We start from the raw sequence: 27419 nt of genomic DNA, 5'->3' as shown, positions 1-27419 counted from the left end.
AATTGAAAGATCTCTTTTATCGGAAAAGTTAATTGATATCTACACCCAGCCAAACCTGTGTTTGCGCTTATTTCTCCGGCAGACTTGCAATTGTTGAAGTTAAACAGCAGTTGACTAAACTGAAAACATGATAAGATAACCAAATAAAATTGCCTTCTGTTGCGCAGATATATGAACTTACTGTGCAGTGTAAAGTACTGCCTAGAAATATTGCACGCGCAAGGGCTTCTTTTTGCGTCCGTAAGCAAAAATTCTTTTTGCAGTTAGCTTGCGTTTGAGCCCTTGAAGCCGCGGAAACATCCTCGCCGTTGCATTTGTAATAACACAAGAACTTTTTTGCGGTAGGATGTTAAAACGCAGAGTTAAAGGGCAAGAATTTCATTCGGTCCTTTTGGCCGACACTGAAAGATAGAATCAGCATTAAAAAGATGAGAAAAGTCTTGTAGCAACAGGGGCAGGTCGGTTACAACTACAAACTTATCGAAGAGAAAATTGTTTTTATTTGTTCAAGCAGGGTAATCGATATACAGACATTTTTCGCTCTTACCTGCTATAATTGTACGACGTTCGAACAAAGCGTTGGCCGGAAGCGTTGTTGAACAACGTATCTTGCCGTATTTAGATTTATTTTCAAGCCAAATGACCATTTTTCTCTTCTTAAATGGGCTTGGATATGGGAACTTTTTAATTCGACTGATTTTATACACACTCTGAATAATTTCTTCGTTAGACTGAGAGATTCACAAATCCGTAAACTTTGTCTAACTTCAGTTCTCTAAGGCATGCGGCGCTTGTTATTTATTTTAATTTTCTGGCACAACTTTTGTGAACCTCACAATCCTGCATCTCAAAAACTCTCTTGTATACTTTTTACATGCCAATAAGCAGAAGTGTTTTCGTTTCGAAGAGTAAAGAAACGCAGGTGATACCTCAAGTCATTTCCATGTATAAGATGTATCGGTTGGCAACTGGTGCATGCAGATTCCAACGGTATAAGAGTTGTTCTTACAACTCTTCGGCGCTCCAGCAACGCAGCGTCTCCCCCCTCTTTTCTTTTTACTAGAGCAACTCTCACTTTTTGCCGCACTTGGTTTCACTTGGTCATCGAGGCCCATGACCGATGGGGAACTGGATCTCAAAGTCTCCATAGACAGCAGTGGTGTACTTCACTGGCCGGTCATGTTTGTTTATCCCGAGTTTGAAGAGACTGACCTGATATCTTCATTTAATGAGAATGACAGGTGACTGTTGCAAACATATATATGTTTGAATTAGTTTCACTTGGTCATCCACTTGGTTTCGATGGCTGTACACAACTTGACGTCACGAAAAAAAATCACGTGACGTTTTTGGCGCGCGGAAGAGGGGACAATTTCGTTCGCAGATAGCGCGTGTTTTGAATTAAAAAAAGGGGGGGGGGGATTTTGAAGACATTTTCGCCCGGATTAAACGTTAAAATCGTTTTTTGCATCAAGCTAAGAAAACCGAGAAAAAAAAATTCATGTCATAGGCTTTTTAAGGACAATTGTTGTGTAATCACTCCTATTGTGACGTATAGTTAATTACTTGTGTAAGCCGCTAATGAAGGCGTGCATGAAAAAACACTAATGTGAATACACATATTAAGCATAATTATGTAAGCTTAAGAGGCAAAATGGGAAACACTGTCAACATTCGTCGACGGCAAAATGTTCAAGCTGAACAAACACTTGCTACAGTAAAAGCAGCGGGTGTTTTTAAAGCAAGAACGAAAGAAGCACAAGCAAAAAGGACAAATGCATCGCAACAAATAGAAGAGGTAGTTAAATTGAAATTTCGCAGGAAATCTAATGTGTTTGGGTATAAACCCATTGGACGACTTGCTGCGGTCGATGGATCGCCACAAATAAACGCCACAAGTTCCCAGAAGGATATTCTAAAGTTTGTACGCAGGTGAGGATCTACATGAAAAAGAGTTGATGTCTGAAAAGATCAACTGTCATTTATCTAGTCGTTATATTAAAATTCAATATGAATGTCAACAATTAATAATATGTGTTTTGATTTTGCTTTTATTGTCGTCCAACTGAGCTAATCGCATCCAACAGCTCAGATGGTCGCCATATAATTATGGTTGCCGATTTACCCAACAAATGTTTATTTTGTAAGTTTGTTTTCAGATCTGAAGATCTTTTTTCATGATTTTTCCCTTAAGGGGGCCATAATTAAAGTTAGAGACAAAGATTCTAACGCGTTTCCCTTTGATTTTTTATCTTCTCAAGGGTCAACGTCAGCGATAAGCTAGCTATTAAGGACACGAGAGTTGCATGGAATGCGTTGAGAGACTTAGCCAGCCGTGAAAGAGTTCCCGCTATCCAAGATACAGGCCGAGGGCGTTTCAAATTGATAACTGATGTCGTTAAGTTCACTCAAAGAACTTCCATGTCAGTCAAAAAAAACAAGGTGGCCAGGGAATTTTTCTACAACGACGCGCTAATTGTAAGTTAAACCATAACTTACAACGTTGGTTCGTTCGTGGGGGACGTGCGTGCCATTATTCGTTCGTTCGTTCGTTCGGACGTTCGTTTGTTCATGTACTCGTCCGTTCATACTATCGTCTGTCCGTTCATTCGTTCATACATTCGTTCCATCCTTCGCTTTTTCTCTTTCTCATTGTTTTCTCCTTCCTTTTCAAACAGACCTGTGTCAGCTTATTTTATGTTCGGTTTTCTCTACAGACAGAACGGGAAACGCTTTGCCATTTATGCCACTCTTCCTCCATTGAAGAAGGTCCTCTCAATCCTTGCCGTATCTGTCCAAGGGTTTATCACACTGATTGTCTAGCTAAGCAAGGGCATCTTTCAGGAGATAGGGCAGTTGAAACTCTAGCGCTTTCAAATTCAAAAATCGGCTGGAGTTGCTGTAATTGCGTAAGTTGAGGTTCATAGCGTGGGATCTCGTGAACATGACCTCCTAGCAACATGAAATATTTAAGCAGGAGAAAGAATTTTTGGTCGGTTTACCGGCGTAATAATCTACGTGGGATGTTGGGAGAATACGAGAGAGGTTTGTAAACTACGAGCCAGAGGGGAGTGATTTACAATTATAACATAACCAAAGTAAAGCGTGCGCTCTGATTGGTCAATTCAGCGTCCCCCATTTGCCCATAGGTGTACACTGCTGACGTGAGCAAATGCAAAGACAATTTTTCCGCGCGCGCTTGTATTTTCTGGTCACGTAAGATTTGTTAAATAAAAGGGAACTCTTTAGCTACAATGTATCAATGTTATGTTATAAAACAAATGATAAACACCACAGCGTACACTATTGAGTTATGGATGCACTTGGGAGGGTTGCTAAGCACTCAAGAAGCTAGAGTCGCTCTCGGCTATCGCCTCGAGCGACTCTAGCTTCTTGAGTGCTTAGCAAACCTCCCAAGTGCATCCATAACTCAATAGTGTACGCTGTGGTGTTTACCATTTGTTAATCTTGCCGTGTGTTCTCTCAATATCCCAACATGATGACTTTAGTTTCTGTACTCAAGAAGTTTATTTGAAAAGCGTTCCTTGTCAACACGTTCACCCTTTGCACATGTATAATAGGATAACAAGAATGAGTCTCTTTCTCATCCCTTTTCCTTTTCCACTCTCGATTTACTAGGACTGGTGGAAATCTAAACAAAGGAAAGCTACTTTGTCAGCTTTAAAATTTAAACAGCAGGGATTAAATAATGTAATGCTATTGAATTTATTGCAGGAAAATTTATTCGATCTTTTATCTGACAACGAAAAGATTGATATAATGGAGACCTTTGATCTAATGGACACCAATCAAGGTCGGTAAGAAATAATGAAGTAAGACTTAATGTAATTTAACTGAAGTGTTGCTTTTCAAAAAAAGCGGTCGTTTCGCCTACGAGTTGTTTCGCTAACTTCTTTAAGTCGTTTCGCCAACGTATCATGGCAGTTCGCTACCCTCTCAAAGGTTGTTTTGCTAAAGTATTACAAAACGTTTCATGAGTCCATCGGCAGAACTTGTTCGACTTCTAATCGCCCGAAAAGTCGAAAGCTAACTAACGCTAGCGAACTGACCTAGACATTGGCAATACGACGTAAGACGTGAGCGAAACGACCGCAATTCCATCAGAATCTTCAAGTATATTTCCTATTACCTCCTCTTAGATTCCTTTATTAACAAAGAGGAGTATCTCTCATACAAAAAGGAGTATTACAGGAAGTTACTTGGCAGAGAAATGCCCAGTTATCTAGTGTTAATGGAGGAGCGGACATTTGAAGACATGGATAGGAACAACAATGATCTTATTGACTGGTGGGAGTTTGCGATTCCTATGTGCGTCAGGAAGTTAAGTGAACGGAGAAAGGTACATATAAATCTATGGTCTATGATTAACCTCGTTCTCAGATTCCCTGTTCGTCCCGGCCTCTGATGACTCTAGAGAGGGGCGTGAGAGAAAGAGTTTGAAAGTTAGGTTGATCTGTGATCTGATATCATACGTAAGAATTTTCATCACCTCACTCAAATTTCCTCTGTTTGGGTCAGGTAACAGTCTGCTATAGCTGGTCAAAACAGATCTTAAGTAACGAAATGATCACAAGTGAACTAAAGTGCAGCAATAAAGCCTGAAAACTTAGGCTTCAACAGGATTCAAACTTGTTTTTCCCCCGAGATGTGGCTATATTCCGTAGCAAGTTTTTCTTGAGAATTACGTTCTTGATCAATTTTCTTTGGTAGCGTAGATAGTGATGAGTTTTTCCTTAGCAAGACTCGTCCTCTCGTTCAAAACAGATGTATTAGTTTCTGGACAGTTGAAAGGCTTGTAAACGAAATTATGATGGTGTAGTTGACTGATGTTATCAGGAAGGCCATTCCACAGTGCCTCGCCCCTCTTTCTCCCCCCCCCCCCCCCCGAGGGGTAAGAATGGGTATCGGTAGAGTATCACGAAACCTGACAAAACACTGGTTTGTGAACTGAGCCGACATTTGGGGGATTTGTTTGCTCACCCGCATCAACCCTTGTTACTTCATGGCGTAAAAACCCACATAAGCTCTTTAAGTTTACGAATTCCTCGTTCGTGAACTTGATAAGAAATTTTGTTTTTTTACTTCCGTGTTATCTTTTTTCTGCATTCAATACTTGAAGACGTCCGACTGATGTTTTCAAATTCTGTCTTCTCATCCTTTCCTCAGAGAACACTCCCTGCTTTGCTTACAAAACAGGAAATTCACAAACTCAGAAGATTTTTCAAAGAATACGATATAGAAGGAGACGGGGAAATTAGGGAAGATTTATCTCGGGTGGTCTTTAAGAACTGGTACCTCTCTTTGATAAACCTACGAGAAGAGGATATCCCGATCTGGGATTGGCTTGGGAATGAGTTTGTCAAAATAGACGATAAAAAGGAGTATTCGCTGCGTCAGAAGTTAACCACAGTGAAGTGGAAAGACTTCGTGTTAAATCACGCGTTGTACATCCTTGCTGCGCGACCAAATACAGGCTCCATGAGGCCTTATGTTCCACAGTTCAACAGTTTACATTCGGAGTTCGAGGAAGATGATGATGATATTGAATATTATTAGCACAAAATGCCCTTCATTTAGAAGAAAGATAAGTCCTGTCTTAAATATTTTCATTCTTTGTTCTTATGGCGTGTCTTGGCAATATTACGCATACGTGAAAATCATGTCTTCATCAGAGGACATTAAGTAATATATGATATGACGTACTATTCGGTATGTTTTGTAAAGTAAAAGTTAGATTAAGTTGGTGTGTTTTGAAGTAGAAGATTTACTCTATAGAAAACAGTTTTTTTTTTCTCGTTTAATAACTTCTGCAGGAGTCCCTGCTTCTGAAATTAGGGGGCGCATTATCTGCTAGAAACCCTCTCTTCATTGTTCTCTTATCATAATTTGTTCAGAATCTTCAATTTTATTGTGAAGTCCAGTTTTCTCCCCGAAAGTTGTTGTAGTTCAGTTGTGAGTTGGGACTAAGAATATTCCTATGTACCTTGTCTCCGTTCATATATTCTCATCTTCATCCTCTTTCCCAGGGCTTTTGCCATTTTTTTCGAGAGTAAAGCCCCGTGGGCGAGGTTGTTCACATCTTCTACTTAGGTCAGTTCGAATGGCTATTAGAGAAAGCATAAATAGCGGTCACAAAAATGTAACGATGCCACGCAAGAATCAAGGAATTAAAATAATTTATTCCAAAACGATAATACTAACAAGAAACAACGTGACGTAGAGGTTTTTTTTTGTCTCTTTTGACTCAACTTTGTCTAGTAAAATGTCATTTTGTGAAATAAATGGCCGAGACTTGTGAAAATGTCTTAGAGTATAGTCAAGAAACATTTAAAATTTACCCTAAATTAGCTTTTCTCGAAATAGACCTCACCCCTAACAATTATTTCCTAATTTAAATTATTGGAAAATTTTTCTCAGTTGATTCCTTTAGAGAGGAAACAATTAAAAGGAAATTTCCACTTAGAGTTCCAGTTTCACATCATAAGAACCACCTCCTATGTCTTTCGCCTCTTTTATAGCTTTCTCTTTCTCTTCTTTCCATTTCTCTTCATCCTTAATTTCACTTTTCTTCTGTTCAGTTTCTTCGTTTTTCTGGTCGCTGCTTTCTTCTGCCCCGTTGTCTTGTTTTACTAGATCTCCTCTCCAGTCTGTACCAGGTTTGTACTTAGTCTCGTCTTTTCCATAATCAATCCATCCCTTGAATGGTTCCTCAGTGCCTTGCTCTCCCACAAGGGTCAGCCAGAGGTTTGCAACCCACTTTGTGCCTTTTATTACGTCACAGCCGCCATGTTGTGCCAACTGGTCCAACTCACCAAGCCAACCTATAGTCAAGAAATAATTACTGAAAGCTTGCGTTTAGGCGCGTAACGGCAAAAATTTGCTTTGACTTTGAAAAAATCTCAATATGGATAAAATTTAAGGGGTGTACGTTTTTAGTACGGTCATGTTAACGAAGAAGTGATAAACGCGAAAGAAGGAATTTCAATTGTGAAGAGCTCAAAAGATGCTTTTGAGTTTGGTAGAACACTTTTTGAAATAAGATATATGAAGTTTTTGTTGACTCGATTAAACAAACTCGTTGAAACCGCAGCCCAATTTGTCTTTTCTTGGGAATGACTTTGAAACTACGCATGTAACTAACAAATGGTGAACGCCACAGCGTACACTATTGGGTTACGGATGTACGCAGGAAGGTGCTAAACACCTAAACAAGCGCGCGGAAACTAGTTTTTGTATTTGCTCGCGTCAGCAGTGTACACCCATGGGCAAATGGGGTGGACACTGAATTGACCAATCAGAGCGTGCGCTTTACTTTGGTTATGTTATAACTGTCAGTTTGAGTCTCCTCCAAGGAGATTTTCTCCAACGGTTCAAAGACTCGAAAGTCTAAAAGACAGATTCATATTCCTCCCTTTATTACTCCATCTTTCCTTGTTAATCAGCAAGGATAATTTGGTCTAAAATCAAAGGACCCCTCCCCCCTCCGGCTGACAGGAGCAGGGGGTTCAATAACCCTTTTTTCATAAGCGGCTGCCGATGGTTTAATTGCTGGCTGTGCCTGGAAAAGGGGCCGTGAGGCGAAAACCAAACACGAGAGCCTGATTAGGCTCATGACGTACCTGTGTTTTTGTCCAGATGGTGGTTGTACCACATGATCGCCTTTCCTTTCTCTGGTTTGATGACCAGGTTACTTTTATGGCAGTTTTGTGCGAGATTGCACTTCCAGCCTTCACCTCTCTCCCACGCCTAGCGATTAAATACGAAGGAGTGATAATTAGCTATCTAGTGCGATTGGTATATAGCAAAAAGAATTGAAATAGTGGCAGCTTGGACCATGATTTTTTTTTTCACTCCTGGGTTATAGAAGAGCTGGTTTACGAGTGTTCAACTCTTCAATTAAGTTGTCACTTACTCTCGTGAGCTCACACCGCTTTTTAACGAAAGCTGGCGAAAATAAACGAGGCTTTAAATTCCCGCTCATGCCTTCGTACACTCACGAGCTGCGACGAATATTGTGACCTGAAATTAAACTCCCACTGCCCACACGTCAATACGTCATAACTGTTTTCCTGGTAACTACAACAAGAAAGGCGACAATTCGCAACGTAGCCTACTTGAAGCACATCGACACTTTCTGATTCTTACCTCCTCGGAAAACGTTTCGTTGCCCGCCACTGGAAACGCCGTCTCTCCGCCTTCCTGAGGTTCGTTCAAGTACAATAGGACTGTGACAAGTCTGTAGTACAAAGAAGAGAAAAATAAGTACTGTCCTCACAGTTTGTTGGCTTTAGTGAGAAAGCTAGTTTCCTTGTTAAGTTCACTTTTTAGCGGTGGAGCAACGGATACAAGTTTTGTGGTTCAATGTCAGTGTCTAAGCAATTGCGCACCTACCCCTCCCTAAAACAAACAAACAGTCAACTAATAACTGGTTAGGGTAAATGTTGGGTTAGGGGAGGAGAAGGTACGCAGTTGATCAGATACTCACTGTTTCTCACACAGCTGCCTCCTATAGGGGAATCCTTGTTTACAATATTTGCCTCATTAGCATAAGCAATTCAGTTTCTGATGGGGCTAAAAATAAATCAGTTCTGAATATCGAAAGGTCAAAGTACGATTAACTCGGCCAATGAATACGAGCCTGATGCATTGAATACTTTTAGTGCAACACGGGTTTAAAAACTCAAAATTTTACATAGAATGTATGAGCTCATTAGCGCTTTTGCCACCCGGAAATTTTGCAGTTTTTGATGGACTATTTCTTTTTGAATATTACACCCAAAGAGCTAAAGATTTTACCATGTACTAAGGTTTTCTAGCTCTTTAGCTGCCAGAAGTCAATTTGTATCTAACATGCTTCCTTCTTTACGCAAAGCCGTATGCAAATGAGCAAAAATGTAAACAATGACGTCAGCATGAATCCGCCTATAAAGTAAACCTCGCAGTGTCTTCATTTGTGAAATTTCTATGCAGTCGTACTTCCTTTTGTAAAAGTGCACTTCACGCTGACTTCAGCTTTTGTCCATCGTGGACCGTCTAGTTCGGAAAAAAGCATTTACCTGCATAGACGGCAGTCGTCTTCATTCGCATAAGAACAGCACTGTAGCTTTGGGTTCAAATCATCTGAGTCGTGGTGACAGTGATAATGGCCGTGAACATCATACTTGACCACCTGATTGTTAGTACAAGCTTTGTGTTAAAAAGTTGTGAACTCAGAAACGGCCATCTTTCCAATTCTCTGCTTATTACATCTATTTTTAAATCACGGATGATCCTTGCGATCTGATTGGTTCTCAGAAGTACGAATTATTCACGATCCGCACTTTTTTTCTAAAATCTTTTCCTATATCTACTTCAAATAAAAAAACAAAAAACAAACGTGTTATTTGATCAGCAAGATATTTGCACTGTCAAAATTTTGAGGATTGGATTGTTCGGCTTCAAAACAGATGTACTAAAATACATAGCAATCAAACTTAGTGTGAAAATCATCTCTGTGATTTTAGCCGACAAAATTGCACTCCCCTTATTTCAATTCCAATGAGTGTTTTCTATTACAGTAGAAGTTACTAACCTGTAGAGGCTCTGTATTGTTGATAAATTCCTCTGGAAGAAGACTTAAACGTGACAATCTAACAAAGAGAAATAAAATTAGAAGGAGTCGCTAAAATGTAATATTATTCTACTAACCACGATCCTGATAAAAGTCTTGATAAAAAAAATTCAATTACAAATTACGGCTCATCTTTGGTGTAAAAATAGTCCTTTTTACAGCTGTGGGCTTGGTGGCCAAGCCTTCGAACAGGAGTGAGGCTAAGGGTGACCTTGTTATGATAGAGATGTTCCTGCTTTTCAAATGCAAATTACTTTATTATCATGCTAACTAGATTCAGGTCTCTATCACAACAGGGTCACCCTTAGCCTCACTCCTGTTCAAAGGCTTGGCCACCAAGCCCACAACCGTAAAAGGGACTATTGTAAAGTTCACTCGTGACATAAAACAAATAAAAAAATTGAAAGAATGTAAACGTTAGAGCGAAGGAGAGTAAAAGATGATTAAAAATTGACGAAACGTCAAAGGTTCTCACACAAATAGAAACCCGACTGCGTGACACTCTTTTCGGGTAAGGGTTATCCTCAAACGAGTGTCATTTTACCAAGAGAAAAAAAATTTTCCCTTATTTTCTCTTGACTTCGCACAATCACTACAGCCCGCCACAGGCTGCGAATTTTCGAACGTGGATATTTGGTCGGTGCCATGAAAACGATATTAAGAGAAAAACGCCCTTATCAGTCGGCAGTGAAGTTTATAGTTCGGCACCACTCTCTCACCTGCCATGAAAATCCGAGAGGAGTGGATACTTTGGGTCATTGTGGAACATCCAAACTTGCCTACTGTTGCGGCTGCGTAGTCGCGGTTTTGTTCTTCGCACTTTGTCGAAGTACTCTTTTATCACCGGAACAGTTACCTTGCTAAATTCTTCGAAGTCAATTTTACCTAAATATGTCATAAAGAAAAGGATGTAATATGATTGAAAAAAAAAAAAGACGAAAAAGCAAAGTACGAAGGTCTTCTTTTTGGAGCGCACGTTTTGAATTTGATTGGTTTGGGAAGTGGCGCGAGTTTTCTAGGCCAATCAGAGAGAAAGTGTAAGAGAACCAACGCAATCTAGGGTTATCTTTGACACTTAGTTGAAACCTGCTCCCAGAGAAAAGGGTATTTTTTTGTAAAGGTCTTTAAATTAGTTAAGAGAAATGTCTGATGTTACAAAGGAAACGAACAAATTCCATTGATCTGATCATTGCATAGCACCGAAGCAAGCAAAGATTACAAAACTTTCTTAGAGAAAACTTTATTCATTTTTGTTATCGGATTGGTCAAATTCCTTTCTATAATTGACTCAGTACTCGCTTCATATAATTCATACGCAACGAGTTTTTAAAAGTAAAGAAAGTTTAGGTTGTTTTTCTTTAGTTAGCAATGTGTTTAGAAAGGTTGGACTTTTGTACCCTTGTGTTCCTGATATAGCCTTACCGTTGTTATCCTTGTCCATATCAAGTTCTTCAAACCTAGGTTATATAGAGAGTATAGTTAACACTTTATATGATAAAATTCCGCAAATACTGCAATTTTGCCTAAGTTTTTCACCCAGCATTGAAGTGATCAAAATTGACTGCAGCTAGTCTGCGTTTCAAATGCGGGTCTATTCTTTGTCGTCCCTGCAGATGAAATGATGAGCAGCAACTTTCAAAGGGTAACGTAAGAAACTTCGTGTACACAGTTACTGCACTCTTCTTGGTTTCTGACTTTCACACCGTGAATGGAAAGGGGGGGGGGGGGGGGAGGGAGGGGGAGTAGTTTACCGGAAAGAAATGTGAACAAGTTTTCCTTACATTTCTAGGAGGTCGTCTTCTGTAAAGTAGAGGTCTTCCTTTCCACGAACATGCATAATCTGTAAGATGAAGAATATGTGACTTCATTTTGTTTCTCGTATTTATCGCAATAACAAGACTCAAAATTTACAGAATGATAAAGATAATACAAGGGTTACTTCGTAAACGTCCAGGACCTTTTAAAGCCACATGAATTTTGGCAGAATAGGCAATATCTTAACTCTCACCACTGCTTAAGGTAGAGCGATACGTTGGAAATCTCTGTACAAAATCCAATTATTGTTATCATAAAGTACTCGTATTAATGAACGATTTAAAATATTCTGATCGTGAGTACAGGTTACAATATGTAAATTGCACTTAGATGACTTCAAATTATCTTTTTGCAGTCTTCCAAGCGTTGCAGATGATAGTTCAAGCCTCAAATGTAGCGAATGTTCAGATTTCTAGAGAAATATAACACGATTATGTATTTTATCAAAAGTTAGCGAATCGTTTACTGCAAAGCTACACGCATTGAAAGTTATTAGGTTTTCGTCTCCCAGCGGAAATCTGATTCTGCCATATACTTTAATGGGCGCGACTGAGGCGGTCCTAAAAAGTATGTACCTCCAGTTGTGCCTTTGATGAAAGGAAAAGAGCATGATGCATCATGGTCAAACATCCTGACGTTTTCTCAAAGGGGGCGTAGGGTTCTATTCTGGCCGTTGGATCCCCATCCGGGAAATCCTACTTTCCTCCCCGCCTTATAGTCACGCTGGTTTTTGTACCTACCTCAACGGGCTCTATAAACCCGTCGTCGTTGTTATCCCAAATCTTAAAAGTTCTCTGTGATGTTTCGTCATCGATGACAGTGTCTGCCTTTGCCAAGGGACTCTTCTCTAAACCGAGGCGCTTGGCGTAACTGATTAGGTGATCGCATTCAACATCCGTCAGAAAATTGGAAATCTCTAAGAGATACAAAGAAATATGTCTTTTTAGCTTGGTGAAAGGCAACCTGAAATGTGGAGGCTCGAAGAGCTTACCCAGGAGGGAAGGGGGTACTTGGGTCAATTTCTGCTGGCTATGTGCCGCTGGCCTCTCAGAACCCCTACCCCATTATAGTGTATTATTTAGCCAATTATAGACTCCATTTTAGAGTTAAGCTTCGATAATTTTATTTTTCAGTAATTGGTGTAATATGTTAAACTATATTATTAGAAACTGGATCATTGGATAATGCAATTCAAGACTTCTTATTGGCTTAGCCATTATGGTATATGAGCCAATATACCATAATCTAATATCTGTACATTGTAACATCCGGTTTCTTCTTAGAAAATAAAGTCGAGAAGATTTGTCTAATATTATGGGGACGTTTTTTTAAAAAAACAATTATTCCACTCGCGCTTGTTGGATATGCGATGATTATAGCCAACTCGGCGCTACGCGCCTCGTTGGCTATCTACCATCTCATATCCAACGCGCGCTCGTGGAATAATTGTTAATTACACCGATTTTAACATATCTAAGTTATCAACAATTTCACCGCTTCATTTTTGCTTTGTTTATTAACCAATGTTAAACCTTTGACCCTTAAAAGTGACCGGCATCTAATTTCACCCTCCAATATCACCCTTGAATCAATTATAAAGGTCATTAAAGAAATGGAGATGCGAATTCGAAGCTCTTGATTGTTAAACAAATTCTCCTTGTCTGCACCATAGGAAATGTATAGAGAACAGTATGGAGAATATGCATACTGATGTTAGGGTGTAAAGTGTTAGACGAACGGTCTTTTTCTTAAATATGATAAAGTTCTTTTAACTTACTGTTTCAGAATTAGAGTTTGCCATCCATCGAATTTCTGGTTTGAAAAAACTCTTCTCAAATCGATTCATGAAAATAAATGATCTTTATTTTATTTCGTTATTATGCGAGTTAATTTTTTGCTGGTCAGTTAATACTGTCTTCTTATGTCATCTAAGACTCACCAAATATCGGCGGGTTCATACTGATAGTTTTCACCTTTCTTTTGTGAAATGGAAACACCATCATTTCTTCTTCATGACCAACCTTCAAATAAAAAGAAAAAAAAGGTGAATTATACCAAATACGAAATCTGTGGGCTTAAGCAGAGACGTTTTTGAGACGCGGACGGCGAACGGAAGAAGAATTAAACTTATATCTCGGCGTGCTTTGCAATTGACGCCAAAATATCGACCGTGCGGTCGTCGTCTAGCATTTGAACCAGACTGTGCTGACCACAAAGGTGGGGTGAGCAGCAAGAATGGGAACTTTTTATTTACAGCTGTCGTTTCGTCTTAAAAACGTTTTTAAACGTTCTTTAGCTCTTTAAATCAAATTCGCTGGCTTAACTGATTCATAACGATGTTAAATGGCCATCACCAGTGCTTAGTCAAAACCGACCACTCTGTACAAATCAGATATTTCCTATCCAAGTAATTCCTCGCACGTGGTTGTCTAACCTTCGAAATTCTCTTCCGGGGTTGTATGGAATTAGCTCACTTAGCGATGTATGTCGTAAATAAAAATTCGTCAGTTTGAATTAAGGTATTTACGCAAATTTAAGTGTAAAGAAACACTGTGAAAAATGTCTGATTTCAGCTTACCTTAATTGGATCACGTAGTTTGGGAAGCCATTTTGTTTTGTCGATATAGTCTCCCGCTTCCGCGATTTTGGTGTTCCACATAAAACTTAGCAAAATTGTGCAAGAAACTGCAAAATATACCCTGTTTTTCATGTCGACTTCAAACAACAAATCCTTTAAAGGAAAGTAGGTGCTTTATGGACTATGTGTAATCTGCGTTTGCGTTGAATATCCCTTTCTCAGGCCTCTGCAGGTCCCTGCTGCACACGAACAAAGGCTAGGCCACCGGTGACTGAATAAAGCGAGTTTCAACCGGTTCAGCTGCGTAGAGAAGAGGCACGAGCTGGTTTCCCAAGGAAGTTTGAAACTTAGTTAATAGTCCAAGAAAACAGTACAAGGTCTTTATCGTGATAAAAATTAAATGATCATCTGTGCAAATATGAAACGTTTTCAGTGTCTTGGATTAGGAAAAACTTCACCGTATACTGTCTTTGTGGTACGTTTGTATCACGTAAGCACGTGTTTTGCAAGCTAAATTCCTTTATTGGAAGCAGGTACTAAAATACTGGGAGTAGTTCTCGAGTTCAGTGAATTGATGTTATAGAATTATCAAATCGTATGATTTTGGATTAAAATTGGCTTCGTAAACAGCGCGAGGTCTTGAAGTTAAACTAAATGTAGTCTGCCACTAAGTGTAAGAAATGATAGGGGGACAAATGAGGATATTCTCGTATTTACTAGATTCACAATTTCGGACAGCTGTTATTCAAATCCTCTAAGGGCTTTTACATATGTAAAGGTAGAACAAGTTTAGATCATCAAAAATAAAAAATAAAAAATAAAAATGAAATAGGAGAGAAAATGAGGGAAAGTAAAATTCTTTTTGCAGGTACATGTGGCACATTTAGATTGCAATGGCGTGTGTGAATGTCTGACTAAAAGGAAAGAAAAGGGAAAATGTCAAAACATGGTTTACTTTGACAAAAAAAGCGGTTGTTGGGAAATACTATTAGTGTTCGGAAGCGAAACGGGAAATCCAAAGAAACACTTTAATTCCAACACGGTAAACTGTAGACTCACGGTAAACGACAACGACCATTAAACAAAACTGCTACTCGATAAGATAAAAACTTTTCAACTCTCTCTAAAAAATCGCACACGTCAAAATTAAAAGGTCCGCGTGATTTTCTTACGATATTATTAGCCTACGTAGTCCCAAAGCACGTGCACGCGAGTCGCACGCGCACAAGTTCATTAACGTCTTCTTAACAATTAGTATGGTAAAATCTGCCACACTGATTGGCTTTCATATCGTACCCCAAAAATGTTATCAGTTTACCCTCTTCTTCATTACAAGTAGGGTTTCCGAATGTTTTCCCACGAGCGTGGAAGTGTGATATGCGGCTGGACCCCAAGAGAGGGCATAAGGAGGAACCCAAACACGAGAACCTGCTCCCAGACCCTACTAGAGTCCAAACTCAGTAGAAAATATGTTTTAAATTGTTAAATGACCAGAACGTTCGGTTTAGATAAAAAATCCAAAAACTTCATAAAATTCCAAACTGAAGGCCAAATTGGCGTGAACGAAAACTCAAAAACAACAACCAAAACTGAACCGCGTTAAAAAAAAAAAAAAAAAAAAAATCCAAGATACGCGCGAGATATGTCCATGTCAATTTCCAATGGCAAGGTTAAAGCCTTGGTCAAACGGCGCATGATAGTCGATGATTGTTGATTCTCTTCAAACTATCATCAACTATCACCAACTATCATTCGCATTGTCAAACGGCCAAAAAAGTTCGTGATAATTGATGATAGTTCACCGGCAGTCGCGCGAGCATTATTAAATGCAGTGTATTGTTGGGTACTTGCAACCCTAATACTGAAATAACATGTGGAAAAAGCAATTTTGTGCAAATTGACAACAGGGTCAATGGAGGGGAAGAGAATTTTGGATTATTCCATGACAAAGATGATATTTGCTCCACATTTGTCCTGAATTTGTTCTTACAAATGTCATCTTTAACGCATTTGTCCTTGTTTAGAGCTGGACAAATCATGATATAACTCAGATTTACACCGTATTTGTCCATATTTACACCCAAAAGCAAATGCACAATTATCCTATTTATCTTTAGGACAAATGTCATATTTGTCTTCAAGTCAAATACTGACAAATATGACAAACATCACATGTGAACCACATTTGGACTGCATTTGTCTGACGTCAAATCTGATTTTTCGCCCAGTGGTTAGGAAAGTTTTGTACAAAAGTTCTCATTATAGTGTGCAAGTAAAGTCGCGCGATTTGTCACGAGATTGTGATCTGTAAGGATCTTGGTTTGATGTCTTTACGTGACTCGACCCAAGCCTCTCTTGCCTTTTTCATTCCTCTGCTAGCGCTTCTATCGCGCTATTTTCAGTTTCGCTCCGTTTTACTGAACTGACAGCCTGGAATCGAACAGGCAAAAAGGTTTCTGGTCTGGTGGTATCCGTCTTTCCCCCTTTTCCATCCAAAACGTTAACGCGGTAATGATTTTGAAACTTTAAAATATTCAAAATCTAAACTTAGCACGGAATTAGTTCCTTCTTCACATGCATAAACAACCAGACAAAAGAAAATGTTAGGCCATCTGAGGAGTTGACCGGACAAAACCTATTTCTGACAGTTCAATGTCCATTGACTGGCCGTTCTTTCGAACCCTGAGTTTTGTGTTTATCAAGAAGAATCTCCTTGAATGTTTGCGTCGAGGAGTTTTAGTCAGGTTGATTAATTGTGCGCGTGACGACAGTGTGACGTTATAATTAAGGGGTTCGTGTTTACTTTGACAAAAAAAATTCCGAATGAATTCGAAATTCTTCTTTACATTCGAAAACCACCGAAAAGAATGCTTGGCGATCCAAGGAGTTGACCGGACAAAAGCTAATTGAGACGACATTGTCCTGTATTTGAGACCTGAGTTTAGTGTTTTATACGAGCATTCTCCTTGATTGTTTGCATCTCTGAGCGACTTGCAACGATCTATTTTCAAAGGTTGTGGAGAGGTCTTTCAATTATGCGCGTGACGACAGTAAATCAGAATCATAATAATGAAGTTGACGAAGAGAAGCGCGAGTAGTTGTGTTCTGTTTTTTTTTTTACGCACTTGTTATTTAGTAATTAGTTAGCACGTGTCATTATTATGTTATGACATAAAAATAATTTTACTTTTTTCAATTGTTGTAGGACCTCTCAATCGTAGGAGCACTTTGTTTATTTTCTGTAAGAAGTATGAGAATTATTAAAGAACAGGATGAATTTAAACTGCTTTTCATCAATCCTACGAGGGAGTGACCAAAAGAAATGTTTGCTTGAAGTTTGCAAGGGGAGGCTAAGAGGCTTGGTCGAGACAACGAGAAACGCCCTGTTTCGTAAACCAGTCTCGTCCCATTCCCTTCGTGCCAAAGCTCTCAAACAGACCTCCAATAAACGTTACTGAATTTGTTAGATTTTTCAGACCATCAGACCCTTATGATCCTTACTCCACGTCTATTCTTTAAAGTTTCAATTTCTTTTCGAGGTTTATTGTGATGGGCAATAATAAATTTGTTATTATTTTTCCAATCACGTATAGATTTAGATATTTACAATGGCCATATTTGCAGTCAGTGGTTGAAAATTGATATTGAGCTTACAATGGCCAAAATGATAACTTAATCTTGAGTAATTTCTAAGAGCAATTTGCTATTGAGTGTCGATAGCAATCCAAGATTGCATTGCATCGGACTTTGCACTTTCTCAACCGATCAAATGCAGAACTAAAACCAATCACGACTTGGTCGCCCTTTTTTCTCTGCGCTTTAGGTAGTTGGGTCGTTTTTACTTCGAACTTTCATCGGCTCTTAAGGTATTTTCTTTTCTCTCTTTGATGACCGTGGGATTGGTTTTACGATACTCAATCGGAAAGCGCTCTGTAAACAGTCTATCGATGCAAAGCGTTCTTTTGCACGCATGGATGCACTTGTACCAGATTCTAAGAGATTCTATAGAATTGGTTTTTACGTCGAAAAGCGTCAAAAAACGTTCTGTAAACATTCTTTCGATGCAAGCCGTTCTTTTATACGCATGGCTGCACTTGTACCATATTCTAGATACGCCCCATAGGATTCATGATAAGAGGAACGCAGACAAGCTTTAGTTTCGTGTGCAAATTCCTCGCAATTATTTCAAGCTCCACCTGATCGAGCTCTTCTAAAAGTAGCATTATAGATTGCACTATTCTGTTTCCTTGAAACTCTTTGAGTGGAAGATGGCCAATTTTAGGACCCTTTGGGGTCATTTGCTCTTCCGTAAGAGGAAGAGGCGTAGACGTTTCTGTTCTTGCTAATTTAGGACTTTTTGGTGTAAGCTCTGGTACATCATCTAAACTGACAACGGTTGCTTCCTCGTCGCTGTCCGATGTGTCACGGCTGCTTTGTTCATCTACATCTGATTTGGTATTTTCTTCTTTTGCAGTAATGGCGGCGTCTTCTTTCGAAAGACTCTCATTTTTAATATTCACCGCAATATTTTCATTTATATCCCTTGCGTATTTATTTTGATGGATCTCAGAGCGTAAAGCATTCACTATCTCTTCGTTGTAATTATTCTTAGCAAGCCAGTTGTGACCCATCTTCCATGCTCTGAGCTCCTCATCACCATCACCGTTGATATTAATCCAGATCTTCGCCACCCATTTGTCGCCTTTTTGAACATAACAGCTCCCTTGATATGATAGAGGATCTAACTCACCCAGCCATCCACGAGTACCATCGTACAAATGATTATACCAAAGCAAGGCTTTTCCTCTCTGTGGTTTGATCACTAAGTTGGACTTATCACAGTGCTTGACCATGTTACATCTTTGAACTGACTCGTTGGACCACGCCTTGCAAAAATAGTTAACAGGCATGAAAAGTTAATATGGCGATATCTCACGCTTTTATCGTCTTAGGATGCGTTCACACTTAAAGGCCGAGCATTAGTGCCAGGGCACCGGCACAAAATGGTGCTGTGTTCAGGCACTGGGCACTCGATAAATCTGTGCCCGGTTCAGTGCCCGAATTTCTGGCGTGGGTACCTGAAAAAAAGCTGTGTTCACATTAGTGCCCATCCAGAAACGTACTCGGACTCCGTGCTCGGGCACCAAGTATGAACGCAGCTTTGTAGAACAAAAATAAGTGGCACCGTTTGATAGTATTTGATATAAAGATTTTACTAAGGACATCATAGCTTGTACATGTAAGTCTTTCTCTTTCATCGGATGGTTTTCTTATCTGATTCTCGAGTGGTCGTATGTGTTTGGGAATTCACACAAATGGGAAGCCTCATAGCAAAATGAATGGCTAACATATATTGCGTGTTAAATTGTTGTGTTTTGCAAAGTATTTACCGTATTCCTTTGGTTAAAAGCTCTGCACGCTTATTAAATTGTTGGAGCTTGAGAAAGGTATGTAAACTTCGGTTTAAGCATTTGATTTTTGATGATCAGTTGACTGATAGAAGGAAACTGATCCTTTCAGCTTCGATCAGCAAGTAACTACTCTTCATGACGCAGCGAGGCAGGTGATGGAGATCAACATTCTTATTAGTTATATAGATATCATGTCATCTTGACATGGCACGAAATTCTTGCAACTGATGTTAATGGACATGTGTAGGAGCTACCTAGACTTATTACTTTGATCTTGGACGTTCAAAAGGGTAAATGGTTTGGTTACCTGCCAGCTGAAAGTCGTGTTATCAGCAAGGGGGAATGCACATTCTCCTCCTTCATCGACATCGTTTAGAAAGACCATGATCGTTAGATATCTGCAACATATAGTTTAACGTTTGAAAATCACAAGAAAACTGCCATGGTCTTAAGGTTAATAGTATAATATGCGTAATAGAAATAGCAGTGTCTTGTTGACGTTTGGGAACAGGCTTTGATTTTTCTTTATAATAAATCATCACTTTGTCTTGGTAAAGCCGCAGGGGAAGAGGGTGGATTTCTACGAGAGCATCTTACTGGTTCTTGGGAACATGTAATACCGATTTACTATTACAAATTACCTCCTTTTTGTTACAAGTTCAAGAGGGCAAGGGTAAACACTACTAAAAGCATACAAACTGAGTAAGTGAGACTACATAGTAATGCATCACACTTAATATGCAACGTCTTTAGTTATTGTTAGTTTCCTCCGAAGTCGCCGTGGGTAGAAGTGAAGTTACTCTTAAAAAGATGCCCAAGGCATAAGACATTAAGGTTGTAAACGATGAGAAAGAAGAGATCCTAGTGTTGCAGATCATGTAGCGGGCGACAAAATAAACCGAGCATATGTGGTCATAAAGTATCACTATAAGATTAACAGAAACATTCAAAAGAAAAATTTTAACAGTTATTTTCCTTCTCATTGAAATTCTTGATTGGTCAGTATCTCATTTAATTGACGTTCATTTACCTGCAGAGCCTGCAATCACTAGAGCCATACATACAACAAGGTTTGTCATGCGTGATCGACTGGCTGTCATGGTGACAGTGATAATGTCCTTGTTCCTTATAATGTACGACCTACGAAGAAGGAGCATCAAGGAAAAATACTGATAAAGGAAAAGAATTAAACAGGGATTGATTTTAACACAAGATTTAACAGCAGTTACGCTAATTACAAACCTGCATGGGCTCACTTTGCTCAATTATCGGTTTTGGTAGCTTGGTGAGTTGCTGAAGTCTGAGAAATGAGACATATCAGATTGCATCAGATAATTTAAAGGTTGTTGTAATGAGTCTGTGCCAAAAGTGGCTGCTAATTTAGTGATAGGCTAAGCCCGAAAATGGGCCGCAGGGTGAAATCCAAACACGAGACATTACTTGCAAGCTAAACAGTTTAACCGGGGTTTTTAAACACCCCTGCGTAAGATCTGCCTTGCTAAGTAAGTCAAGAAATTAAGAAGTGTGTGTAATTCAAGTATTGATATCAATCCTTACCGGTCATGATAATCTTCTAATAATCCTTCGTATTGTAAAAGTTCATCTTCATCGTGCCATAACCACACTTGTTGATTGTTATGACTGCGCAGGCGCGGCTTTGCCAGCTTTTCTTTGTCAAAATAGGCGTTTAGGTCTTCTAATGAAGTCTGTTCAAGCTCTTTCATGGATAGTTTACCTTTAGAAAATATTTTACAAAGTTATTTGTAGAATTCTTTTATTTCTTCGAAGCAACTCTGAGGACTGAATTCTTATGGAAGGTTGTAACGGCAAGAGAAAATCAAATCAGTTTTGTTATTTTTAACATGACTGGAAAGAAACCGGCTGAAAAGAAAATTGTTAACTTTGTGCATTAACCGTCGCATTAACTCACTTGAGGGACTAAATTCTGTATCAAGTCTGAAATAACGAGACTAGAGGGATAGAGAGAAAGTCTTACCATCTTCGTCTTGATCTAAGTTCAAGGCGGCAAACCTTCAGTTATAAAAAGAAAACGTCACAATTTAAGATCGAAAATCAAAAAACATTGTTTTCACTGTTACCAGTACCCGGATGTGTGGAGTAATGAACTTTTGTTAGGCTTTATTTTAACTACTGCTTAAGTAGTGGCATTATTGTGTTGAACAATCGCATTTTCTAAAGAACTTTCTAAAGAGCGAAAGCATGTTTGACAACCTCATTGGAGGTCATTTCTTCACTCGTATGATTGTTCTCGATAGCAGAACAGTTGAATAAGCAGAAATAAGTCGTCAAATTAATAGAACCATTCATTTCGAGCTCAAAACAATTAACAAAACCAAGATGGCTGCTACAGGAAAAAAAAAAAGGACCGACGCCTGCGATGCCCCATGGGCAAAACCATCAAAGGGCGGGAAAACCAGTGTTATTTTAAAAAATCATCCCTTATAAGAATAATGACCCCATTTAAAAGTCCTTGATACTAAGTAGTAGTTTCTAGAAATTACTAGAAACATTGAACCATGTAATGAAGACTCAGTTTTGCAACAACAGCAACAACAACAACAACAACAGCAACAACAACAGCAACAACAACAACAGCAACAACAACAACAGCAACAACAACAACAGCAACAACAACAACAGCAACAACAACAACAGCAACAACAACAACAGCAACAACAATAGAAACAAAAAGGGCAGTAATATTCATTTCTTTTAGTCTCAGACTGTTGTGTGTTTTAACCATTAGATGAGGTTTGCCTCACTTTGGTGCCGGTATTGGCAAAGAATGAGTTGTTGATCGAATTTAACGAGACTGGGTCATTAAACTTGCATAACAATAAGCCGGTATAATTTGAATGAACTCACATTTCTGGAATATCGTCTTCTGTTGAATAGATATTTCTTTTTTCAGGTATGTGAAGGGCCTACACAAGAAAACATAATTCTGTCAGTTATAACATGATGGATTCGGTGGAATCTTGCGAAAATTTAGAATTCAGAATTAGAGTTTGAGGAGGAAGCACTAGCAGAACACCACTGAACAGAAAACGACCAAAAAGTGGTCGAAAGATAATCAGATATTCTTACCTCAGTTTTGTCGATAAATTCATCTTCATTTTTGTCCCAAGCTTTAAATTTGTGTTCTATCAAATCTTCATTACCACTGTTGTCATTATCTTCGGTCAGCGGAATTTCGCTCATTCCCTTTTCTTGGGCTAAATCAATGATCATTTCACATTCTTCATCAGTGAAAAAATTTGGAATTTCTGTGCAATGAAAATGTACAAAACAGTTAAGTGTCTGAAGAAAATGACTCTTTATAACTGAAACTTAATTGAGGGACTATTCATTATTTATTGCCTGCTGGGGTGGATGATTTGGGAGGGGGGTCACTTAGTTTTTAAGGGGATCGGAAGGGGACCAGTAGTCGCCAACAGAGTATAGAAGACTGACCGCCGATTAACTGCCAGTGACGGGGGATAAGAATATTACAGAGCCTTAGGCGAGGGTATCAGGTAAAATTTGATGTGACAGCCAAAATCCTCCATCCCCCTCAAGAAAAATTTATGACCAGTCCCTAATGTATGCACTAAACGTAGAAAAAATTGACCAGCAAGTTGCCTAAGGCAGCTGATTTGTTGCAAGAAGGGGGGAGGGGAGGAGGTCAATGCATGCATTGACGTAAAATGCAACTTTTCTTTAATTCTATTACCTATCTTAGTGACCTGTTAATGGGTACCAGTCTGAGCTGAATATCGTTAATGATTAAGCAGGGTTGCAGTACAATCGAGGTCAATACCTCAGAGTCATTTTATTATCTTCGAATCGTCATCTCTTACGGTTGTTTATCCTTCTAGGACGGGAATAATATAATACTGGCGTCGAATTTGTAGAACAGGTTCCCAAGCGAAGAGTGGTAGTCGAAGAATAAGTTGCACCCGTTGTATTAAACTCTAAACTATTTTTTTAGTAGTTTCGTCAACCGTTTACATCACTTACCAAACACTGGTGGCTGTAAGCTTAGAGTTCTCACGGTGTGTTTGGCACCCTCTGTTAACTCCATTTCTTGAATATGCCCAACCTAGATTGAAAGGTGTGGCGTAAGAAAGGTGAGAGTCATTATTTCCATGGGCAAGACACTTTACTCCCACAGTGCCTCTCTTCACCCAGGTGTTTAAATGGGTAGTGATGAATATAATGCTGGGGTGGGGGGTAGTCCTGCGATGGACTAGCATCTCATCCAGGGGGGAGTAGAAATACTTTCAATATATCAACAAAGTTGAAATGGTAAATTGGCCACCGTTACGATTATAAAAGCTGACGTTTCGAGCGTTTGCCCTTCGTCGGAGCCAAGGGCTAGAAATAGAAGTACTCCTAGTTGCTTCATGCTTCATGAAGAAACAATCCTAGTTGCTTCATGCTTCATGCTTCATGAAATGGTAAATTGGCCACCGTTACGATTATAAAATCTGACGTTTCGAGCGTTAGTCCTTCGTCGGAGCGAAGGGCTAGAAGTAGAAATACTCCTAGTTGCTTCATGCAGGGGAAACAGGAGTTAAGCGCCGGCGTGATGGGCCACTTGGCTCGTAAATAGACTTACGATGATAAAACATCTGGCGAGATGGATGAATGACATGTTAACCCTTTCGCTCCGACGAAGGGCTAACGCTCGAAACGTCAGCTTTTATAATCGTAACAGTGGCCAATTTACCATTTCAACTTTGTTGATATATTCAAATTATTTCGTTACCCCCACCGACGCAGCCCCAAACCGTTTCTTTAGAAACTATAAGCCCTTAACCCTTTACACCCTAGCGGTTAGCATTCATATCCTCCATAATGTTGTCTTTACATTTCCTACGTCACTGCACTGACAGAGAGAACTTGATTGATGACATCATGAGTTTCTGAAATTGGCGATCATTTCCTTTATTCGCATGACCTTTATAAATGATTCAAGGTTAATACTCTATGGAGAAATTAGTACCTAAAGGGTAAACGACACCGGGCAGTAAATCCGGATGTCTTCACTCCTAATGTAGTTAAGATTAGTAAAGTTTTCAAAATGATCAGCCTTTTAGTGATGTTAGAGTTGTGTTCAAATTAAAGCGAAAATTAAAGCTAGCAATGTTTAGAGGGGATATCTCTATCCTCGATGATCCATTGTTTTAACGCTTTCACCCCTTAGACTCACAAAGAGTGACTAGCAAATAATTTCTCCTTACATTATCACCCCCGAAATACACATTAGGCTCATGAGAATAAAGGAAATGATCACTAACTACAGAAGCTCTTGATTGTTGAACAAATTCTCCTTGTCAGCACCTTAAGAAATGTATAGAAAACAGTATGGAGAATATGCATACTGATATTATGGTGTAAAAGATTAACCGAACTTGAAAAATTTACAAGCCGTTGCAATGCCAAAGACAAAAGGAACAGTGTTTCTTCCGCTTAAATGGAAATTGTTCGAAAAAAGCCTCTTAAAGTACCACTGCACTTTTCCTTTTTGCCCAACAAAATGAACCAGAAACTAGTGACTGCTTACTTTTTCGAAGATTTTCTGTAATTTTTACTGCCTAGGGTACTTCACAGTTCATTTATTTCACATATTTTGCAAAAGTGTGTTTATTGACCGTTCAGCCAAGACACTCTTAGTTCTCAGTCCATGTACATGCTACACGGCTTTGCTATGCATTGAACTGCTTATGCGTGATATACGCATATACGGTTGAATGCATTCACCATAAACATTGTCACTTCACAAGCCTATAGAGAAAAAATTCAAAACCCAAGCGAAGTTTATACCCTACGTTGCCTTCGATATATTGATTAATTATAGTTCGAGACACAGAAGGTCGGCCCCCGTGAGCGAATGTCGCGATTAATAAAAGACAGCGTCTCCTGTCGATCCCCCCCCCCCCTTTTCGCACTGTCTATTGCCTCGATATCTGAGTCAATGAGAACTCATTTTTCTTGGCTATTCGTTATTCAAGCCTACAATACGTTTATCTATATCTTAAACCTAAATCCCTCCTCATCCCCACCTATGCGGGCTGATCTTACCACTAGAAATGATCGAGTTAAAGGCCGCGGAGCATGGTATATATAAACATCTGATAAACAGTACACAGAACTATTTGCTTACTCCTTTGCCCGCAGTTCACCTTAAAATCTGGCCAGTATGTGTAAACCAGTCTGCCATAGAAAAATTCCAGTAGCCCCATGATCAGATGATTACGAAGACTAGTTGAAGAGGCGATCAGCGAAGCAGAGATTCAAAAATTGCCACAAGCAAGCTCAGCTAAATCAAGCTCAGCTCTGCAAGCTAAATTTTCTTCTTCAGATTTTCGCTTGGGTAAAAATTAAGTAGATGAAATTTTACCTTTACTCCGTTGATTCTTGGTAAACGTAAGTGGATATTACGAGGTTCGTGATGTCCTGCTGAACAATCTGCAGTGCTGTCTTGACACTCGCTTAGTTGCTTATGAAAGTTATCTGAGTAAACCAATTGCTTACTACAAATCACTGTTATAAATATATGAACTGTGGCTAAGGCATGGTGAAGATGTAGCTCCATAGTATATGAAAGCTAACCGAGATTTGTGAAATTTTGCTTTGATTTGAAGTAATCACAGTAAAGTTGAATCACTCTAAAACATCTACCATTACAAACCAGATAATCTATTCAGTTGATAATTTATTCATGCAGGTTCAACAGGTATTTAACAAGTACCTAACACTGCTAATCTTATTCTCCCGATTATCTCGAGTGGGGACTGATGTGAGGAATGGAAGCCCTAGGTAACCTCCCCGTTAAACTTTGCGGGAACTCCTGGATCGAGTCTAATCGTTAGCAAGATAGTTTCACATCGTGAGACTTACACTAGGAATGTAACTAAACTATTTTCGATTCTTATTAGTGGAAATATAACAGTCAGAAAATACTTCAACTTGAATTAATCCAGAAGATGTTTAGTGATAGCCTTGTCTCAGTTTTACGGCGATAGCTGGCTTAAACACAAGCGCAAACTCAAACATGGTAAATCAGCAACAGGATATCTCGTATACCACGTTGATTTTCCTCCAAAAAAGTCAAGAGAATTGGAAGTTGCAATATAAACGAAGGAAACTGCATACGCTAAAAAGAGGTACCTCAGGTACATTTTTCAAGGGGAGGTTAAGGTTTCAATTTTGCAGGTAAAGAGAATTAAGTAGAAATTTGTTTTGGATGGTTTTTTCTCACCTTTCTTGTGTTGGAAGTTTACTTTTATTTTGTTCATGCATGCAAATTAAAATTATTTTCAATAACACTGGAATACAGTGTTTTTTGCAAAACTGAATTTAGGTAATGCAGCGGCAGCGTCATGGCAGCTTAAGTCGGGGAAACTTCGGATGCGATCAAGTTTCGACGAGTAACTTCACGAGACGAGTCGTTATTGATTTTCATGTGTTAAGATGAATATGAGCACGTAGAGACAATTCACAATGTTCACAAACTCTAGAGTGGGTTATTGATGTAACTCCCACTGGTTCCGCGCGACATCAGTTGGCATATTTTGTCATTTTCGAAAATTCTAAGGAGTTCAAATTTTCGTTTTTGTTTTGATCATTCATTATTTTGGCTTACGGTTTAGAAGAGGTCATTATGATGAGTGTTGACCCACATTGGAGGCTTCAAATTTTTTTTATTACAGTACATCTTATAGTCCCTTTTACAGATGTGGGCTTGGTGGCGAAGCCTTTGAACAGGAGTGAGGCTAAGGGTGACCCTGTTGTGATAGAGACCTGTATCTACTTAGCATGATAACAAAGAAATTTGCATTTGAAAACCAGCAACATCTCTATCATAACAAGGTCACCCTTAGCCTCACTCCTGTTCAAAAGCTTGGCCACAAGCCCGCAACTGTAAAAAGGTCTATTTTGAATTATTCCCTATGGTACATGTACGAACTGATGATAT

The 27419-nt window shown here is 39.1% G+C and overlaps 3 protein-coding genes across 3 annotated transcripts; 1 reads left to right on the top strand and 2 right to left on the bottom strand.

Annotated features, from left to right (window-relative positions):
* Positions 1-3: 3 nt before the first annotated feature.
* On the top strand, positions 4-6365 carry LOC111337690 (PHD finger protein 24). Its single transcript, XM_022944035.2, has 6 exons — positions 4-1932; positions 2262-2478; positions 2718-2909; positions 3736-3814; positions 4161-4360; positions 5188-6365. The coding sequence occupies exons 1-6, from the start codon at positions 1655-1657 to the stop codon at positions 5575-5577; spliced, it is 1356 nt and encodes a 451-aa protein (XP_022799770.2). The 5' UTR covers positions 4-1654; the 3' UTR covers positions 5578-6365.
* On the bottom strand, positions 6181-14262 carry LOC111337691 (transmembrane prolyl 4-hydroxylase). Its single transcript, XM_022944037.2, has 11 exons — positions 14025-14262; positions 13386-13467; positions 12187-12362; positions 11413-11471; positions 11054-11088; positions 10351-10516; positions 9593-9650; positions 9078-9190; positions 8167-8257; positions 7641-7767; positions 6181-6842 (listed from the first exon to the last, which is right to left on the bottom strand). Exons 1-11 carry the CDS (start codon positions 14154-14156, stop codon positions 6481-6483), a joined length of 1401 nt encoding a protein of 466 aa, XP_022799772.2. The 5' UTR covers positions 14157-14262; the 3' UTR covers positions 6181-6480.
* Positions 14263-17535: 3273 nt separating this feature from the next.
* LOC111337677 (transmembrane prolyl 4-hydroxylase) lies at positions 17536-26135 on the bottom strand. The gene is made up of 10 exons (XM_088738208.1): positions 25842-26135; positions 23456-23537; positions 22544-22722; positions 22322-22380; positions 21432-21466; positions 20993-21170; positions 20678-20735; positions 20466-20575; positions 19743-19833; positions 17536-18910 (listed from the first exon to the last, which is right to left on the bottom strand). The coding sequence occupies exons 1-10, from the start codon at positions 26034-26036 to the stop codon at positions 18131-18133; spliced, it is 1767 nt and encodes a 588-aa protein (XP_088594334.1). The 5' UTR covers positions 26037-26135; the 3' UTR covers positions 17536-18130.
* Positions 26136-27419: the final 1284 nt, after the last annotated feature.

Source organism: Stylophora pistillata, chromosome 11 (genome assembly GCF_964205215.1).
Source record: "Stylophora pistillata chromosome 11, jaStyPist1.2, whole genome shotgun sequence".
Classification (NCBI taxonomy): Eukaryota; Metazoa; Cnidaria; class Anthozoa; order Scleractinia; family Pocilloporidae; genus Stylophora; species Stylophora pistillata.
The sequence above is the reverse complement of the archived record's forward strand: the minus strand, read 5'-3'. Positions and strand labels throughout refer to the sequence as shown.